The sequence below is a fragment of the Herpailurus yagouaroundi genome, unplaced genomic scaffold (assembly GCF_014898765.1).
Source record: "Herpailurus yagouaroundi ecotype Mexico unplaced genomic scaffold, PumYag 184, whole genome shotgun sequence".
In the NCBI taxonomy this organism is placed as follows: domain Eukaryota; kingdom Metazoa; phylum Chordata; class Mammalia; order Carnivora; family Felidae; genus Herpailurus; species Herpailurus yagouaroundi.
The window spans coordinates 15,908,667-15,929,905 of NW_024412415.1; the positions used below are offsets into that span (position 1 = coordinate 15,908,667).

Sequence of the window (21,239 nt, forward strand, 5' to 3'; positions counted from 1 at the left end):
AAAAACCAAACAAACAAAAAAGCAAACAAAAAAAAAAAAAAACAAAAGGAGGAACATCAACATGTTTTTCTATTCTGCGAGCATGAAGGTGATGTGTTTGTCCTGGCTGAACACACATGGTATGTAGATATCCAGACTTGAGAGTCACCAACAGCTGTTAATCTGAAAGCACCATAGTACACATTGTACATCTTAAAAATGTATTTTGGGAAAGGCTGATCTCACATATACATGCTTATCTGTCAACAAGCATGCTTTTCACAGCTGAGATGTATACCTTTTGATTGCACTCATTTTATCCACTTGAAGATCCATTCAATGTATATGCAGAGTTACAAATTTTTCTCCATTAATAAGATTCTAAAGTTCAGTTCAGTTGGTATCTAGGTTGGTAAGAAAAACCTCTGTTTGTATTGTGAGGCCTTTGCCCAGCAAATCACAAATTAGACAGTGACCATCTGGCCTGGTTTCCCAGAGAGTGCACCCCTATTTGGTGGGCCCTGGCAGTTGTTTGCCAGAGATTTGAACTGAGGCAATCTGCCCACCTCAGCCCCTGATCGCAAACTCTGGAGCCAGCTGAATTTCAGCTTCGGCTGAAGTGAAAAGTAGCTATGTGGTTTAAATTCATCTTGACTCACAGTTTCACTGTTTTATCCAGGCTAAAGCTGCTCACTGTGTCTGTGGTTTTCTTACATAAATTTTCAATCCAGCTAGTGCTATTATACAGTGTCTTTTCCAGCCCTGGTGTTGGGGGTGGATTTTTAGCTCGCATATTTTTTCCAGATGTGATAAGCTCTCCATAGCCCTCTTGGTGAGCAAAAGCATATCCAGATCTTCTTGAGCTTGACCTGCGAGTCTGAGGCCTTCGGCTACGTGAGGGCTTTGCCTTCTTTTGAGCTTTTTGCCTCCGACGGATCTAGAGAGGAAGGAGACCCAGAGTGAGATGATGCATCCAAATGACAGACTCTAGGCCCTGGGCCACTTTATGAAGAGAAAGCTTTTTCATGAGAAACATCAACCATAACAAAATAATCACCTTCATTGCAAAAAGAAGTGTTTCACCACAAAACCAAGAAATTTTCCACCCCAAAGACCGTAGTGAGCACTGGTCAAGTTTTACTCCTACCGAGAGACTAGTAAGTAAGCAAGAAGTATTAAGACAAATTTCATTACTGTCTCCATCTTACAGGTCCATCTTAAATGAATAGGAACATACTTTTATACAGAAGGATTTTCTAACATGCAGTATCCAAACACAGTCAGAATACTGATCTATAATCCCAGGCTCCAAACACAGGCCTTTCCCCCTTTCTCTTCAAGATTCTCCAGATCCAATCGTCATTAGTAACTGGACTAAGAGAAAATTTAGAAAATGAGAGTCAGAAACTTCCAACTCTTGTGGTAGGTTAGTATATCATGAGATTTTCAGGGTTTTGATTTCTTTTAGTTTTTTTTTTTTTTTTGTTATTGTCGTTTGTTTGTTTGTTTTGCAGCCTTTAGAAGAGCTCAACATCATTTGGGTAGGTTTCCAACATTTCTTTGATTTCCCTGTAAAGCTGAGGAGAAAAAGATCCAAGCTTTGGTGTAAGCTGCATTGTTCTCTGATTCAACTGATCTCTTGGAGTCTGACTTTCATGTCAGGAGAAAACCATTAAAAGCATAAAATCATGATCTGACTACATACTGGAAGAAATGAACATCATCTTCCTTCCTTCAGCTCATCCATCATTTTCTGGGTTTATATCAGAATGAGCTCATGGAGCCAAAGGGAAAGGACAGACCTAACAGGGGAATATTTGAATCATTTCAGAGAGAATCTTCTCATGCTTTGGCCCCAGAATGTGGAGGATATCCTTGCCTCAGTTCCTCTCAGCATCATTGGCCCGGTCACTCACTCCATAAGTGTTTGCCCCCTCCTCACGATGCAACTACAAAAGTGTGTCTCCCCCTTATTTCTCCTTTTCTGTTTTTTATCTGGTTCCTGACCTAACCTGACATAGTCTTGCTTATACTACTCTTCTCATAAAACACTGAAATATATACTGTTAATCCCTTAGTTTAAGAATTTCCATAATCTGTTCTATTTTCAACTTTGTATTTTCCAATCCAGTCATGTTGCTGTTCCCTTTCTTAATCTGTTCAAAAGGTAACATCTCCCCCATGTTTCTGAATCTACTACCACATTTCTACAAAAATTTAGAATTCCTTCACCTGATACATTACTTGTTTCTCTTTTACTGCATCCTTTACTTGCCCCCATTGTCAATAACTTTCCCTATAGTTTGCCTTTGCCTTAGAACAGTTTTGCACTCATATTTAGTCTAGACATTTATCTTCACTGGCATTCACAAAGCTGGTCCATTCAGAGGTGGGCAGTTCCATCTACTGTGATGTGATGCCATATACCTATGGGTATTTCTGGTGAGAAGTTCATTATCCCTTTCCTAGGTTTCCAATCAGGCAGAGAAGGACATGATTCCAAGAGCCAAGAACGAGCCCTTCAAATGCTCATCAGCGCTGCAACATACCTGGTCACTCAGGGCTGGGCATATATCCACTTTCAAATATCTGAATGCCACCACAGGCATAACAGAAGCCACTGTCGTTAAGAGAATAACAAGCCAGATGCACTTCTGGGCCAAAGAATGTCGTGCATTTCCTATTATTAAGGACAAAAATATACACTGTGGTTATAAATAGGACTGAATTTTGAATTAATAGTCTCTGTCTATTGCCATAAGGCCTTTTTTGAAATGGTGAGGTTTGGACTACTAGGGAGGACCACTAGGTGTCTTCTCCAGTATATAGTATGCTCAGAGGTGATGGTAAGGCAAGAGTGGTAGGATCATCACGCTTGGGAACTGCTTCATGGCCTGATTACTTGGAGACAGCCAATCAGAGCCAAGTATTCTCTGATCCAGACTCAGTCCAGCTCACTCAAGAAGTAGAATTCTCTCATCCAGCCTCAAGATCCCTTGACTACAAAGCAGCCATTATTTTTAAAAGGCACATTTGCTCTTAAAGACTCTTGAATAAAACTGTCATATCAAAACTATACAATATATGTCTGGGATGCAGGTACAATCTCAATAGTCTTAGTGACTGGCTATGCCATAAAAGGAGAGCTTTAGCTGCTACCTTTACAATTCAGGCAGCAACCTCAGAAAACCTGCCTCAAAGGGACTTGCTGATCTCTCTAACATTTACTTGGTTATGAACAATTCAAGGTTCCAAGGAGATCAGGGATGTTCCTGGGTTTGTGAAAGGAGCATTCCTCTCATTAGGAGGCTTCAGATGCAGCCATCCAACATGCTAGTGCAATACTGTGGTGAAACTCATCACCAAGCCTGAAGCCGGTTTCCTTACTTTATACTCACACCTCATATCCTGGGGTGTTTGTTTAAAGAAAGCAATAAGGGTCAGTTAAGCAGACAGACAAATCCTACAGAACCATGTCAACCCTACTTATATGACCAAAATAAACATCTGTCCCTGTTGGTTTTCTAGGGATTTGCCACAATACCTCCAATTAGCCAGGTCCCCTCTCTTCAAAGTTAAAGTGTTAACCCCATTTGAATGTGTTTGGGGTATGAGGGCTTGGCTACTGACTGGTATGTCTGCACTTTCTGGCTTTGGAGGATAGAATTTGCCCCCCAAAGAGCAGTCGATTACAGTTGCCTAGACAGAAACAAACTTGACTCAATAAATTATATGACTCTTTGAGCTCCTTGAAGCTCAATACCCCCAGGCACAGTTGGAAAAACAAGCTTCACTTTAAAACCACACTCCTGCTTGCTGCTGGCTACTAAGGAAAAAAAAATTTTTTTTTCTTAAACCCCAATGTTGATCTAACTTTTGAGAAGTCTCATTGGAGCTCAGTAATTAATTCCTGGAATGGCATGTGTTTAGCTGGAGAGAGTGGTCCCCACACAGACTACTTTCTCCAGTTGAGGCATTCCGGTCTCATTATGCGTGCTAAAATGCTCTCTTAGGACTAGAAGTCTTCTCATCAATGCGCTGAACTTTCAGATTTGGCAACCAAAGAAAAAAAAAAAAAAAAAAAGGAAGGAAGGAACAAAAAGAAAAAAAAACTAAAAATAGTTAAATGTCTGTCTTTCGTAACATGCTTATTCTTATTCCTAACCGTCATGTTTCTACATGGTTGTAATCTTTTGGTAAACAAAGTATTAATGTTTCATGCTAAGTAAGAGTGGTGTAATTTAAAGATTTCCATAGACATGCAAAGTGAGGCAGAAGATGAAAAAGAAGGTTCTTAAGTGTATGTGCACATTTAATTGGAATTATAATTTCAGGTGCCTTTGCATCAGTGGAAATACATAGCCCTATAGTTGCTCTTCTTTTGCCTTCTACATAAATAAGTTTTCTCAGAATTGTTTTTCTGGATTCCTTAGACTGAATTCCTCAACTGGTGGATGAAAATCTCAGTCCTGCCTGATAAAGCTCAAGAAGGCTGACACTATGCATCTCTCTTTTCCACAGTTTGCTGGGATGGAACTGAGAAACATCACTGTTACCAACTTATCTTACACATATTAGAGATTTCAAAACTTCTGAGAAAGTATATTAATAGCCTCATTGTGGAATAAAGTTCAGTGGCCCTCTGGGAATCATTTTGAAATGTGGAATACAATGGTAGCTTACACCATTGTAGTATTATAGAACAGGGTGTTAAGGTATTTTTGGAGTTCTTTGGCTACCCATCTGCTGCTCAAATCACTCTGCAGTGTTCCCAACTAATAATCAAGACACAGTTGCTTGAATCATCATCACCATCATTATGGTTAGCATTTACTAAAAAAAGTACTATGTACCAGGCCACATGGTAACATTTTACATGCAGTATCTCATGTATCCCTCACGTTTCCTATGAACATAGAAACTATTAATATCTCTGGTTTAGAATTTAAAACATCAAGGCATGAAAAGGCATCTGCCCAAGGTCATCCAGCATTCAAGTAGTGGAGCTGACAACTGAACCCTGGATGTCTAACTACAGAGCCCACTCTACGTGCCACTTATAGACGAACATTCAGCTTTTTTTTTAGATGGCTCTAAATTATACCTCATTTCTTTCTTAAATAAATGCAAGTGAGTTCTACAGGTGAATTTTGGCAGTGTAATTGGTGATCATGTGGGATAAAAGGGAGAGCCTAACACTTCTTTCTCTTCTTTGTATTATACATGACCTTTTTACAGACCCTCAGATAACCTTGAAATATGTGTTATGCTTCTTGTTTGCAAAGGGACAGTCTGTTGCATCTAGGCTGTTGGAAACCTATATGCAGCTATTGTAGTGACTCTTCTCAATCTGGCAGGGAGAGCAGAAACTAATCTCTTGGAGCTCTTCTCAAGCCTGAAAACCTTTAGATGCCTGGCTCAATCCATTCCTAGAGAAAAGATTATTGGTCATCCGTCATCCCACCCACCCAACACAGAAAACAAATTACAAAGAAAAATAAATGACAGCATGACACTAGCCCCCACAGATAGTAGGACTCACTTACCAACAAATGGAAACTGGTTTGGGAAGATGCCAAAGATGCCATTACTGTGCATTGTAAATAAAATGGAGAAATAAGTGGCAACGCTCCCCCAGATGAAGACATGATTAATGACAGTCCAGTAACTGGTATCCAAGGCTATCTGTAAATGAAGTCGAATGCAAAGGGGAGGTCTTTGAGGATTACAAGAGTATCATTTTACTGAGTGATGGTTCCCCAGGACTGCTCTGTGAAGACACAGTTGCACCTGTCTAGCTACCAGCCAACCACAGGCACTCCTACTTTCTGCATAACATTGGGAACTGACCTGACATTTCTGATAGGCAACTGACTTCAGAACTTATATCTGCAAGCCATTATATCCGTCAAGGGTGAATCAGAATCAGGAGATAAAATGTTAAACTTCTTTTAAGTGTGAAATAAGAAAACAATGATTTCTAATTTCAAAGTTACTTGCCAAATTGCTCTTAAAGCATTTCTGTTGGGAAAAAAATTTTTTGCAGTAGTGAGCAAGTGCAACATTTTATAATCCATACATAGATTTTCACAAGACTGCGGTGCCAGGGTGGCTCAGTTAGTTGAGTGTCCAACTCTTGATTTCGACTCAGATCCTGATCTCACGTTTGTGAGTTCCAGCCCCACATCAGCCTCTGTGCTGACAATATGGAGCCTGCTTGGGATTCCCTCTCTCTCTCTCTCTCTCTCTCCCTGCCCTTCTCTCTCTTTCTCTCTTTCTGCCTAGTACCCGCTTGTGCTCTCTCAAAATAAATAAACACTGAAAAATTTTTTTCACATGACTATTTTACATGGGTATAATCTGTTATATATCAATATTCTTAATCATTTTCATAGTCCTTTTTCTTAAATTATTTAAATAATAAGAAAGAAAATCTTTAATTCTCTTTTGACATAATAAAATTCAGAAGCAAGGATTAAGAGAAAAACAAATAGGTTCTGGCAACATTATTTGCATCTCAGAGGCCCCAAGTAGTCCAAGGTTTGCATTTCTAGCAGAGTCTGGTGCAAAACAACTAATTTCTCACTTTCCTGAGGGGGCCCTACTTACACAGTAAACAGATCCTTCTCTACATCTGCACAGGAAGATACACTTCCTCCCCTCACTTGAAGGTTACTGTTTTTTATCTTGCCCCATTAAAAAGACGTTGGCAGCCTTGGATATAAACTGCAGGAGTTTTAAAAGGACAGCTTTTTCTTTCCTTAGGAGGCCTAAGAACAGAGAGCTTTGCCATTCATCCTTAGCAAAGAGATGATGGTTTTCCAGTTCATTTGGCTGCCAACACATTAGGTCAAAATCCTCAACTGTACCTTCCACCCGCTGTCAATTCATCACCATCAAGAGATACTAATAGCCTGGCCTGTGTGGGTATGAGTAGAAAAATCACAACCAATTAAAGAGAACTCAACTGAAAAGAAAAAAAAAAAAAGACCAGGTGGCTCCTATTCAGGCAGAACTAATGGAAAAGACAGACAAGCACTATAATAAAAAAAAAAAAAAAATGTAATGAGAACTCTTAAGGGGATGCAATTAGATCACAGGGGAAAAAATGAATTCTGGAAGAAAAAAAGCATTATTCCTGAATTTAAAAATTCAATAGAGAAACCAAATAAGAATAGTCACTGATGAGAACTGAATTAATATTCTGGAAAAAACAAATGGAAATAATATCTCACAACAGAGAGCAAAAACTTGAAGAAATGGAAACCATATGCAAAAAGATATGAGACATGGATGGCAAAATCCATAGATGAGAGACTTATGGGCCCAATACACAAATAATGGCATCTTAGAGAAAAAAGTATGAGAGAGAGAAGTAACAATCAAAGAAATGACAGAAGAAAATTGCTCTGGTATTGTGAACAAACAAGATTTTCAGATTGAGAGGGCACTCTAAATCCTAGGAAGATTAATGAAAAAAGTCACATTCCAGTGGCATTTGTGAAGCCAAAAGACAAGAACAGAGACTTGCAGATAGAGACAAGATTACTTACAAAGGAAAGAGAATCGACCTAATATCTGAAACCGGGTATAGTGGAACAACATTTACAAAGTTCCTAAAGCAAAAGTCTCTGACTCAAGAATCTCATATCCATCCAATATATTATTTAAATGTAAGGACAAAAAAAGAAAGTTTTTTTTTTAATTTTTAATGTTTATTTTTGAGAGAGAGAGACACATACATGAGTGTGAGCAGGGAAGGGCAGAGAGAGAGGGAGACACAGAATCTGAAGCAGGCTCCAGGCTCTGAGCTGTCAGCACAGAGCCAGATGTGGGGCTCGAACTCACGAACCGCATTATCATGACCTACCTGAGCCGAAGTCGGATGCTTAACTGACTGAGCCACCCAGGCATCCCCAAAAAAGAAAGCTTTGAGCTCAAAAGTATAACATCTCTGTACGCTTTCTGAAGAAATTACTCAAGGAAATTGCTGCAAATAAAAATTCAATGAGAACAAAGACTTCAAAAGAGTGGAAGACAAAGAGTATAAAAATGGTGATGAGCAATGATTTTTGTACATTTATAGTTGGCTCTATAAAGAAAAAAAATTACAACAGTCAAAACATATGTTAAAGGAGCATTTAGTAACACCATGAAACTGCAACTCTAGGATATTAACAAACACAAGAGTTGGGGAGGGGAGTAGGAGCAGGGAGAGAGAAATAATAATACATTTCCAAAATTGTTTAATTTGGAAGCAGATGAGGGAAGCTGTAGACAGGATAGTGAAACGTTTGGTGAAGGATTTAGTTATTTAATTTTGGTATCTCAGTATGGAAATAGAGACTTAAACGACTACAAAAATAGGGAGAACTCAAGAGTAAGATGGGAATACAAAGAGTAACACTTATAAATTATTTATGACAAATAAGATATTTAAAGATCACAATGCATCTGAGCATGAAAAGGAAAAAGTGGAAATAGAAAAGTATTAAAAGTAATCATAAAATAACATGAAAGGAGCAAGATAAAATATAGGGTAGTAACAATAAAAATGAGTAGTTTAACTCCCTTATCAAAGGACAAAAACAACAGAATGAGAGAAGAAAATGTTGAAAAGGAAGGGATGGGCCTACATTACATATCAGGACTAAAAAAAGCAATAGAAGTAAAACTAATATAAAAAATGAAATTTAAACAAGAACATTTTATCATAAAAGATAAAAGCTACAAAGAACAAATAACAATCAAGAGCCATTATATGGCAAATAATATAGCCTCAAATTATATAAGGTTAAATCTCCTTGAAATACAAGAACCTGATAAGAATCATAACCACAAGGGAAAACTTTAATACACTTGTCTCACTATTTGATAAGCATGGTGGTTCTCTGGAAATCTGTGGCTGACCTGGCATCCAGTCCCCAGTGTGATAAGGGCCAAGCTGTTAAGAGGTAGTTATGGAATTTACACTACAATAGTGCAGTCATATGGTTGCGTACTGCTCCCAAAGGTGACAGGCCTAGCTGTGGCTCTCCCTGGTTCCCTTACCCTCTTGAAGAGTCTGGAGCTACCTAACTGCTTTTAATAACTCTTTTTTAGTTAAACTGAAGAAGTGTCTGTTGTCTGCAACTATGATCCTTTTTGGAAATTAATATAACAATATTAATGAAATTTAAAATGTACATACTCTCTGATCTATCAATGCAAACAACAAAAGACCATTCTTCATCTGATTAGGTTGTTAGGAGTTCTGACTCCAGAAATTTCATTTCTAGGAATTTATCTGTCAGTACATAAAATGTATATACTAGTATGTGCATTGTAGCATTGCTTTAATAACAGCAACAACAAAAGAAACATCCTGAATGTCTATTAATAGAGGATTGATAATGATTATAGATAATTATATATATTATTATATATGTTATATATATATATTGTGAAATTCTATGCAGCTCTGAAAAAGAGTAACATAGATCTGAATATGTTGGGTTGGAAAGCTGTTCAGAATGTCTTGTTAAGAAAAGCATATTACAGAATAATATGCATAGCTATGCTCCTTTTGTCTTGAATACATATGTGTATGTCCCAAAGCAAAGAAAAAAATATGGAAGGAGTTAAGCTATGGTAATCATAATAGTAGTTAACGGGGGAATATGGGGAAGAAGGAGAAGGTGGTTCATTTTATTTTAAACACTTCTATAGTGTTTCAAATGTTAAAAGAAGTATTTCATAATTCAAATAACCAAAAAAAAAAAAAAAAAAGAAACCCACAAAACACAACAACCCTGATATTTAAAAAAAAAAAATGTCTCCTAAAGTTTGGCCGATAGCATCAGCAGGACACATAAGATTTATAACTATAATTCTAGACCATGGATATTTCATGAGGGTTGTTACGCCAATGACAAGTTAAGCTTAGACAGCAAGGAAAGGATATTAATGCTGCTTTCAAAGTGAGCTTATTCACAAAACTCCTGAAACTTATTATTCTATATATCAGAGACAGCAGTTTCTGATTGAAGCCAAAATTGCAGAGGTTTCATGGTTATAAACATTTATGCACCCAGGTCTGAGAATTCTATGGTAAAACAGGCATTTTCAAGGCTTCTGAGAAATAAAAGTGAGTGTATTGCATGAGTGATGGGCATTAAGGAGGGCACTTTTTGGGAGGCGCACTGGTTGTCATATGTAAGAGATGAATCACTGGGATCTATTCCTGAAGTCAAGACTATACTGTATGTTAATTAACTTGAATTAAAAAAAAAAATGAGTGGAAGACTAAAATGACAGTAATTGAGAATCTACCCATTCCTCAAGTTGAAATTTTGATGTTGAAAGAGGATCTGTGTGTTTATCATCTATTGAGTTTCTCTCCCACTTTATTCAAGGGTGATACTGGTGTCCTAGGTATCTCCTCATGGAGGATAGGGTGGACAGTGAGTTCCCTGCAGCTACTATGCCTTTGGGAAGGCCCACAGCTTCCATTTATCCCTATAAAGAAGGGAGGTCCACTTGGATTTGGAACTGGGGCCCTGAGATCAGAAGATCTGTGTTCAAATCTTGGCCTGCCACTCTCTGTGTGACTTGAACTGTGGCAAGTCTATATATTTTTTTATATATAACTTTTTAAAAAGTTTATTTTTGGGGCGCCTGGGTGGCGCAGTCAGTTAAGCGTCCGACTTCAGCCAGGTCACGATCTCGCGGTCCGTGAGTTCGAGCCCCGCGTCGGGCTCTGGGCTGATGGCTCAGAGCCTGGAGCCTGTTTCTGATTCTGTGTCTCCCTCTCTCTCTGCCCCTCCCCCGTTCATGCTCTGTCTCTCTCTGTCCCAAAAATAAATAAACGTTGAAAAAAAAATTAAAAAAAAAAAAGTTTATTTTTGAGAGAGAGCGAGCAGGGGAGGGGCAAAGGGGGGGAGGGGGGGAGAGAGAGAGAGAGAGAGAGAGAGAGAGAGAGAGAGAGAATCCCAAGCAGGTTTCACATTGTCGGTGCAGAGCCTGATGCGGGGCTCAAACTCATGAACTGCGAGATCATGACCTGAACCGAAATTAAGTCAGACACTTAACCAACTGAGACACCCAGGCACACCAGCAAGTCTATTTTCTTACCTATAGTAATTGTATCCATTTCAGAGACCTGAAAAGAGGATTAGATGAGATAATGGGATTATCTGAGAAATAAATCATTTGCATAATAAATGCTCAATTAATAGGAGTTGTTACTCTGAAAATCAGAAGCCCTGACCCAGGCAGGTGGACCAAGTTTGCTTTCAGTAACTCTAGCCTCTCCTCTCTGTTCTTCCAGATATTATCTTTTCACCAAACCCCAATGCTTCTAGCTTTAGGACTGCTTGCTTGCCTTTCTTTTATTTTATTTTCTTTCTCTTCCATCCTTCCCTCCTTCTTCTCCTCCTCCTATATAGACAACAAAGTATTTGACATCGTCCTTACACTCATTCTAATCTTTGTTCTTATACTTCCTGAAAATTAAAATTTGCATTTTAACCAGTCTTACTGTAGAATAAAAGACTTTGCTCCAGACAACACTGGAGTCAGAGAGGTCTGGTTTCCAATCCTGGATCTAGGACTCACTTTGTGACTTCAGGAAAGTTGCTTAACTTCTCTGAGCTCCATCTGTAAAAGGGGACAATAAATAATACCTCCTGCATAGTGGCACTGAGAGGATTAAGTATAACGCATGATATCACTCCTATCACTGTGTGATGATGATACGGGTTTTGGAAGGCTTCCACCAAGGACAGGCCTGCTTTGGCCATCTGGGGTAAGAAGGGCATGTATGTAACTAAGACAGGAGGGACAGTTGGATACTTCAACCAAATTATTCTCACTTCCTTTACTCAACTTTATTCTTTCTTTCTCTTATCTTTCTGCCCTTATATCCATTCCACAAATACTTATTTTTGTCTGGCACTACAGCAGTAAACAAAGCATGCCAGAAATTGGAAAATGGTATCCATTCTCACTCATACCTACTCTGCTTCCAAACCTCCACCTCCAGCCTGGATATCTCCTACATTCTTCTCTTGTCTGTCCTCAGTCTCCTGGCTGTTTCAGGACCTTCCAGCACTCAGCAGGGGTATGGGTGAGGGCAGGAAGAAATCAGGTACAGGAGAAACCTATGGGATAGGAGTATGCGGATAAGATCTAGAGGACTTCAACTTGTACGTGGCAAAGAGGCACAGCCACCAAGTGGTGAAATCCAGCACCTCATCTTTAGAAGTACGACTCTGGGTGTGTTTCCCAAGTGTGCCTAACTACCCTATAAGCCCAGTAATAATTGTGTTGTAGGAAATGCTTGCCCCATGTTTTTCATGGTACATTCACAAATGCCTTTATTGAAAGTAAAATAAATAAATATTTGATTCAGGAAATAAGTCTAGTGGATCCTAGTCGTAAACCTGCAATGCAGTCGCTGTGTATCCTGGGCAAATCATGGGCCCCAGTTTTTTGTATCAGTATTGCCTTAAATTATACTGTTATGGTTTTGACATATGACCACCAATTATTTGAAACTCTGCTAAGAAATGGAGCTTAATTCTCCTCCACTTGAACATATTGGGCTAGATTTAGTGACTCACTTCTAATGAACAGAGTATGAAAAGGGAAACATAGTTTAGAATGGAGAAACCTGAAGAACATCATCCATATAAGTAAATGAGGTCACCATCACCGGTAATAAGTCATGCTGATATCACATGCTCCTTGATAGGATATGACAAGAAGGGCACAGCACCTCTTTGTGAATCTTACCCCAAATCCACAATCTCCATCTATCCCTAAGAAAGGATTGGACAAATCCAGAAAAATTCTACAAAATACCTGATCACTAGTATCCAGAAGTATCAAGGCCATGAGGGACACCTGGGTGGCTCAGTCAGTTAAATGTCTGACTTCGGCTCAGGTCATGATCCCACGGTTAGTGAGTTCAAGCCCCAAGTCAGGCTCTGTGCCGACAGCTCAAAGCCTGGAGCCTGCTTTGGATCCTGTGTCTCCCTCTCTCTCTCTATCCGCCCCCCCCTGCCCCCCCCAAGCTCTGTCTCTCTCAAAAATAATTAAACGTTAAAAAAAAAGTATCAAGGCCATGAAAGACAAAGAAAGACTGCATAAAGTCAGAGGTTATAGGAGACTAAGGAGACATTACAACTAAATGCAGTGTAGGATACTGAAACAGAAAAAGGTTGTTAATGGAAAAACTAAAGAAATCTGAATCAAGTCTGTACTTCAGTTAGTAGTACCAATGCTAATTTCATAGTTTTAACAATTGCACAATGGTTATTTAAGATGGCAATGTTAACATTAAAGGCTAGGTGGGTTAGGCCATGGTTACCCTTGAGGAGCCAGAAGGCAGAAAATCAATCTTGGAGAGACAATTGGCCCATAGGCCTGAATCAAAAAGACCTGGATAGCCCCACCCATAACATCTTGAATGAGGGAACAGTGGTTACTTTGAGTCCTAAGGAAGAAGCCCCTGAGGGAGCAAGGGTATCATTTTTATAAAGCCCTGATATCAAAGGTAAATAATTTTGAATAATTTATTTTTAAAACTCCAAAAGATGGGAGATAGGAGGAAGATGGCGGCGTAGGAGGACGCTGGGCTCACCGCACATCCTGCTGATCACTTAGATTCCACCTACACCTGCCTAAATAACCCAGAAAACCACCAGAGGAGTAGCAGAACAGAGTTGCCGGAGCCAAGCGCAGACGAGAGGCCCACGGAAGAGGGTAGGAAGGGCGGCGATCGGTGCGCGCTCCACGGACTGGCGGGAGGGAGCCGGGGCGGAGGGGCGGCTCGCCGGCCAAGCAGAGCCCCCGAGTCTGGCTTGCAAAAAGCGGAGGGGCCTGACGGACTGTGTTCCGACAGCAAGCGCGACTTAGCGTCTGGGAGGTCATAAGTTAACAGCTCTGCTCAGAAAGCGGGAAGGCTGGAGGACAAAGGGAAGGAGAGCTGCTGACCCCCTGACGACAGACAGAGCTCAGTTTGGTGGGGAACAAAGGCGCTCGCCAGCGCCATCTCCCCCGCCCATCCCCCAGCCAAAATCCCAAAGAGAACCAGTTCCTGCCAGGGAACTTGCTCGCTCCGCGCAAACACCCAACTCTGCGCTTCTGCGGAGCCAAACCTCCGACAGCGGATCTGACTCCCTCCTGCGGCCACAGGGCCCCTCCTGAAGTGGATCACCTAAGGAGAAGCAAGCTAAGCCTGCCCCTCCTGCCCCTGTGCACCTTGCCTACCCACCCCAGCTAAGATGCCAGATCCCCAGCATCACAAGCCTGGCAGTGTGCAAGTAGCCCAGACAGGCCACCCCACCCCACAGTGAATCCCGCCCCTAGGAGAGGGGAAGAGAAGGCACACACCAGTCTGACTGTGGACACAGCGGTGGGCTGGGGGCAGACATCAGGTCTGACTGCGGCTCCGCCCACCAACTCCAGTTATACACCACAGCACAGGGGAAGTGCCCTGCAGGTCCTCACCATGCCAGGGACTATCCAAAATGACCAAGCGGAAGAATTCCCCTCAGAAGAATCTCCAGGAAATAACAACAGCTAATGAGCTGATCAAAAAGGATTTAAATAATATAACAGAAAGTGAATTTAGAATAATAGTCATAAAATTAATCGCTGGGCTTGAAAACAGTATAGCTGACAGCAGAGATTCTCTTGCTACAGAGATCAAGGGACTAAGGAACAGTCACGAGGAGCTGAAAAACGCTTTAAACGAAATGCATAACAAAATGGAAACCACCACAGCTCGGATTGAAGAGGCAGAGGAGAGAATAGGTGAACTAGAAGATAAAGTTATGGAAAAAGAGGAAGCTGAGAAAAAGAGAAATTAAAAAATCCAGGAGTATGAGGGGAAAATTAGAGAACTAAGTGATACACTAAAAAGAAATAATATACGCATAATTGGTATCCCAGAGGAGGAAGAGAGAGGGAAAGGTGCTGAAGGGGTACTTGAAGAAATAATAGCTGAGAACTTCCCTGAACTGGGGAAGGAAAAAGGCATTGAAATCCAAGAGGCACAGAGAACTCCCTTCAGACGTAACTTGAATCAATCTTCTGCACGACATATCATAGTGAAACTGGCAAAATACAAGGATAAAGAGAAAATTCTGAAAGCAGCAAGGGGTAAACATGCCCTCACATATAAAGGGAGACCTATAAGACTCGTGACTGATCTCTCTTTTGAAACTTGGCAGGCCAGAAAGAATTGGCACGAGATTTTCAGTGTGCTAGACAGAAAAAATATGCAGCCGAGAATCCTTTATCCAGCAAGTCTGTCATTTAGAATAGAAGGTGAGATAAAGGTCTTCCCAAACAAACAAAAACTGAAGGAATTTGTCACCACTAAACCAGCCCTACAAGAGATCCTAAGGGGGACCCTGTGAGACAAAGTACCAGAGACATCACTACAAGCATAAAACATACAGACATCACAATGACTCTAAACCCATATCTTTCTATAATAACACTGAATGTAAATGGATTAAATGCGCCAACCAAAAGACATAGGGTATCAGAATGGATAAAAAAACAAGACCCATCTATTTGCTGTCTACAAGAGACTCATTTTAGACCTGAGGACACCTTTAGATTGAGAGTGAGGGGATGGAGAACTATTTATCATGCTACTGGAAGCCAAAAGAAAGCTGGAGTAGCCATACTTATATCAGACAAACTAGACTTTCAATTAAAGGCTGTAACAAGAGATGAAGAAGGACATTATATAATAGTGACAGGGTCTATCCATCAGGAAGAGCTAACAATTATAAATGTCTATGCGCCGAATACCGGAGCGCCCAAATATATAAAACAATTACTCATAAACATAAGCAACCTTACTGATAAGAATGTGGTAATTGCAGGGGACTTTAACACCCCACTTACAGAAATGGATAGATCATCTAGACACACGGTCAATAAACAAACAAGGGCCCCGAATGAGACATTGGAGCAGATGGACTTGACAGATATATTTAGAACTCTACATCCCAAAGCAACAGAATATACTTTCTTCTCGAGTGCACATGGAACGTTCTCCAAGGTAGATCATATACTGGGTCACAAAACAGCCCTTCATAAGTTTACAAGAATTGAAATCATACCATGCATACTTTCAGACCACAATGCTATGAAGCTTGAAATCAACCACAGAAAAAAGTCTGGAAAACCTCCCAAAGCATGGAGGTTAAAGAACACCCTACTAACGAATGAGTGGGTCAACCAGGCAATTAGGAAGAAATTTAAAAATATATGGAAACAAGCGAAAATGAAAATACAACAATCCAAATGCTTTGCGACGCAGCGAAGGCAGTCCTGAGAGGAAAATACATTGCAATCCAGGCCTATCTCAAGAAACAAGAAAAATCCCAAATACAAAATCTAACAGCACACCTAAAGGAAATAGAAGCAGAACAGCAAAGGCAGCCTAAACCCAGCAGAAGAAGAGAAATCATAAAGATCAGAGCAGAAATAAACAATATAGAATCTAAAAAAACTGTAGAGCAGATCAACGAAACCAAGAGTTGGTTTTTTGAAAAAATAAACAAAATTGACAAACCTCTAGCCAGGCTTCTCAAAAAGAAAAGGGAGATGACCCAAATAGATAAAATCATGAATGAAAATGGAATTATTACAACCAATCCCTCAGAGATACAAACAATTATCAGGGAATACTATGAAAAATTATATGCCAACAAATTGGACAACCTGGAAGAAATGGACAAATTCCTGAACACCCACACTCTTCCAAAACTCAATCAGGAGGAAATAGAAAGCTTGAACAGACCCATCACCAGCGAAGAAATTGAATCGGTTATCAAAAATCTCCCAACAAATAAGAGTCCAGGACCAGATGGCTTCCCAGGGGAGTTCTACCAGATGTTGAAAGCAGAGATAATACCTATCCTTCTCAAGCTATTCCAAAAAATAGAAAGGGAAGGATAACTTCCAGACTCATTCTATGAAGCCAGTATTACTTTGATTCCTAAACCAGACAGAGCCCCAGTAAAAAAAGAGAACTACAGGCCAATATCCCTGATGAATATGGATGCAAAAATTCTCAATAAGATACTAGCAAATCGAATTCAACGGCATATAAAAAGAATTATTCACCATGATCAAGTGGGATTCATTCCTGGGATGCAGGGCTGGGTCAACATTCGCAAATCAATCAACGTGATACATCACATTAACAACAAAAAAAGAGAAAAACCATATGATCCTGTCAATCGATGCAGAAAAGGCCTTTGACAAAATCCAGCACCCTTTCTTAATAAAAACCCTTGAGAAAGTCGGGATAGAAGGAACATACTTAAAGATCATCAAAGCCATTTATGAAAAGCCCACAGCTCACATCATCCTCAACGGGGAAAAACTGAGAGCTTTTTCCCTGAGATCAGGAACACGACAGGGATGCCCACTCTCACCGCTGTTGTTTAACATAGTGCTGGAAGTTCTAGCATCAGCAATCAGACAACAAAAGGAAATCAAAGGCATCAAAATTGGCAAAGATGAAGTCAAGCTTTCGCTTTTTGCAGATGACATGATATTATACATGGAAAATCCGATAGACTCCACCAAAAGTCTGCTAGAACTGATACATGAATTCAGCAAAGTTGCAGGATACAAAATCAATGTACAGAAATCAGTTGCATTCTTATACACTAACAATGAAGCAACAGAAAGACAAATAAAGAAACTGATCCCATTCACAATTGCACCAAGAAGCATAAAATACCTAGGAATAAATCTAACCAAAGATGTAAAGGATCTGTATGCTGAAAACTATAGAAAGCTTATGAAGGTAATTGAAGAAGATTTAAAGAAATGGAAAGACATTCCCTGCTCATGGATTGGAAGAATAAATATTGTCAAAATGTCAATACTACCCAAAGCTATCTACACATTCAATGCAATCCCAATCAAAATTGCACCAGCATTCTTCTCGAAACTAGAACAAGCAATCCTAAAATTCATATGGAACCACAAAAGGCCCCGAATAGCCAAAGTAATTTTGAAGAAGAAGACCAAAGCGGGAGGCATCACAATCCCAGACTTTAGCCTCCACTACAAAGCTGTCATCATCAAGACAGCATGGTATTGGCACAAAAACAGACACATAGACCAATGGAATAGAATAGAAACCCCAGAACTAGACCCACAAACGTATGGCCAACTCATCTTTGACAAAGCAGGAAAGAACATCCAATGGAAAAAAGACAGTCTCTTTAACAAATGGTGCTGGGAGAACTGGACAGCAACTTGCAGAAGGTTGAAACTAGACCACTTTCTCACACCATTCACAAAAATAAACTCAAAATGGATAAAGGACCTGAATGTGAGACAGGAAACCATCAAAACCTTAGAGGAGAAAGCAGGAAAAGACCTCTCTGACCTCAGCCGTAGCAATCTCTTACTCGACACATCCCCAAAGGCAAGGGAATTAAAAGCAAAAGTGAATTACTGGGACCTTATGAAGATAAAAAGCTTCTGCACAGCAAAGGAAACAACCAACAAAACTAAAAGGCAACCAACGGAATGAGAAAAGATATTTGCAAATGACATATCGGACAAAGGGCTAGTATCCAAAATCTATAAAGAGCTCACCAAACTCCACACCCGAAAAGCAAATAACCCAGTGAAGAAATGGGCAGAAAACATGAATAGACACTTCTCTAAAGAAGACATCCGGATGGCCAACAGGCACATGAAAAGATGTTCAGCGTCGCTCCTTATCAGGGAAATACAAATCAAAACCACACTCAGGTATCACCTCACGCCAGTCAGAGTGGCCAACATGAACAAATCAGGAGACTATAGGTGCTGGAGAGGATGTGGAGAAACGGGAATCCTCTTGCACTGTTGGTGGGAATGCAAATTGGTGCAGCCGCTCTGGAAAGCAGTGTGGAGGTTCCTCAGAAAATTAAAAATAGACCTACCCTATGACCCAGCAATAGCACTGCTAGGAATTTATCCAAGGGACACAGGAGTACTGATGCCTAGGGGCACTTGTACCCCAATGTTCATAGCAGCACTCTCAACAATAGCCAAATTATGGAAAGAGCCTAAATGTCCATCAACTGATGAATGGATAAAGAAATTGTGGTTTATGTACACAATGGAATACTACGTGGCAATGAGAAAAAATGAAATATGGCCTTTTGTAGCAACGTGGATGGAACTGGAGAGTGTGATGCTAAGTGAAATAAGCCATACAGAGAAAGACAGATACCATATGGTTTCACTCTTATGTGGATCCTGAGAAACTTAACAGGAACCCATGGGGGAGGGGAAGGAAAAAAAAAAAAGAGGTTAGAGTGGGAGAGAGCCAAAGCATAAGAGACTGTTGAGAACTGAGAGCAAACTGAGGGTTGATGGGGGGTGGGAGGGAGGAGAGGGTGGGTGATGGGTATTGAGGAGGGCACCTTTTGGGATGAGCACTGGGTGTTGTATGGAAACCAATTTGACAATAAATTTCATATATAAATAAAAAAAAGACACTTCAAAAAAATAAAATAAAATAAAAAATTAAAAAAAAAACTCCAAAATATGGAACATAAAATTCTTTTTTGTGAATAAAAAAAAGTTTTTAAAATATAATTGTTTCCGTGGCCTCCAAATTTGTGAAAAAGGAGAAAGGTAACTGTCATACCCAACAGAATCTCTGAATTTTATAGGGAAAAGAGCTTCTAAATCTAAAGTTAATATAAAAACACATCGCTATAATAGCATATAAGAAAATAAACTATGGAGGGGCAAAAGGAAAAAGAAAAAGATATGTACAACTATCAAAAGGCTTTATTTAATTAAAAAGATAACATTAACCAAAAATTGTAGAATTCATTATGAAAAACAACTTCACTAAACATGCAATACCTATCATATCTACAGTGAATTTTCCAGGTAATTTTTTTTATCCTTACTTACATAGCAGATAATGATAATGACAGTTTGAAGAATATTTCTCATTTGCTTTTTACTTTAGATACTGGCCTTTTATCTCAGTTACTACCTTTAAAATCATCTTTTGGAGCACCAAGTAACAAGCCTGACCTGGTGAATAAGCTGTTACCACTAAAAAGATGTTCCACAACTGTCCTCCCCATCAGAAGGAGAATCCAGAAAACTGGAAATGTGCCCTCATGGCAAGGAGTAGATCACCTATGTCTCTAGGCTGGAAACATAAAAGTATACATAGAGCCTGCTCAATGATCAAAATGCAACAAAACAGGTTGGAGTGTCCAGTACGGTAGCAAGAGCTATAAGAAACAATGGAGCAACAGCTCCTTGTGAGGTGATATACACCTTGCCCCAGTAATGGACTGTCATGATGAATGTCTTAACTATGTCAGATGCTTCCAAATCACTCCATTATTTCCCTCTCTACCACAGAACTGACCTAGACACGGAAGATTTGCAAAGCAACAGCATGCTTTATTTAGTTGTGAGACAGACAAACAGAACTCCTTTTGAGTGGAGAAATCTGGTTCTGCTTTTGGATACTACCTGTCTCTGAATTTTGAACTCTCAAGATGTCAAGTGTTAGATCGCTTTGGTATAGATTTCATGATACTCACTTGGACCAAGGAATGGCAGAGACATCCTTTAAAAGCAATATGTTTGCATTTGGTTCATTTAACATAATAAATGTTTATTTTTAAGTTGTGAAGAGAAAGTCTGGGGTTTAATGAGATTCTTTGTTGAAAATGAGCAGCTAAGATTTGTGAAAAAAAAAAAAAAAAAAAAGATTGTTTATAGGATAGACAAAGGATGGCCCAAAGGCAATTTAAACTCTAAAAACCAAGTCCTTGACTGATATTTGCTCCTTAAAAAAACAAACAAAAAATACAACAGGTCACATTGCTTGCTGTATCCACCCAGAGGTACAGATTTTAATGAATAGGAATGAACTTCTGTGAACTCTAACTCAATAGTGAATGGTATTGTCCACCATTTGCATTAAAAAGGAAATAGACACAAACTCAAGATGCCCAGTGAAAGTTAATGGATTATTAAAAATCATACCTACCCGAAGAGCTTCTCTGAGTTTAGGTTCAGATATGCCAAAATATAACACTGAACCTCTCAAATAATTTCATAGATATGTATTGCCAAATAAATTTTAAGTTTCACTTTAAAACCTGGAAGTTATTAAGCCTTATAGAAATCATGGGAAAGTTTCTCTCTGTTATTGTTGGAAAACTTTCCTTTTTCAAACACAAGAAGGAAGCAGTAGTGTA

At 39.6% G+C, this 21,239-nt stretch overlaps 1 protein-coding gene across 5 annotated transcripts in view; it reads right to left on the reverse strand.

Moving 5' to 3' along the window:
• Positions 1-43: 43 nt before the first annotated feature.
• The window catches only part of ATP8B4 (ATPase phospholipid transporting 8B4 (putative)), a 257,973-nt gene continuing 236,777 nt past the window's right edge, over positions 44-21,239 (reverse strand). For 4 of the 5 annotated variants that reach the window (XM_040492661.1, XM_040492662.1, XM_040492659.1 and 1 more), the window contains 3 exons: positions 5,526-5,664; positions 2,529-2,659; positions 44-916 (listed from right to left, as the gene is read on the reverse strand). In XM_040492661.1, the coding sequence (XP_040348595.1) occupies positions 635-916; positions 2,529-2,659; positions 5,526-5,664 (552 nt within the window). In that variant the 3' untranslated portion in view covers positions 44-634. Of the gene's footprint in view, positions 917-2,528; positions 2,660-5,525; positions 5,665-11,091; positions 11,120-21,239 lie in introns of those variants that run through there. The other variant, XM_040492663.1, reaches the window with a different exon arrangement.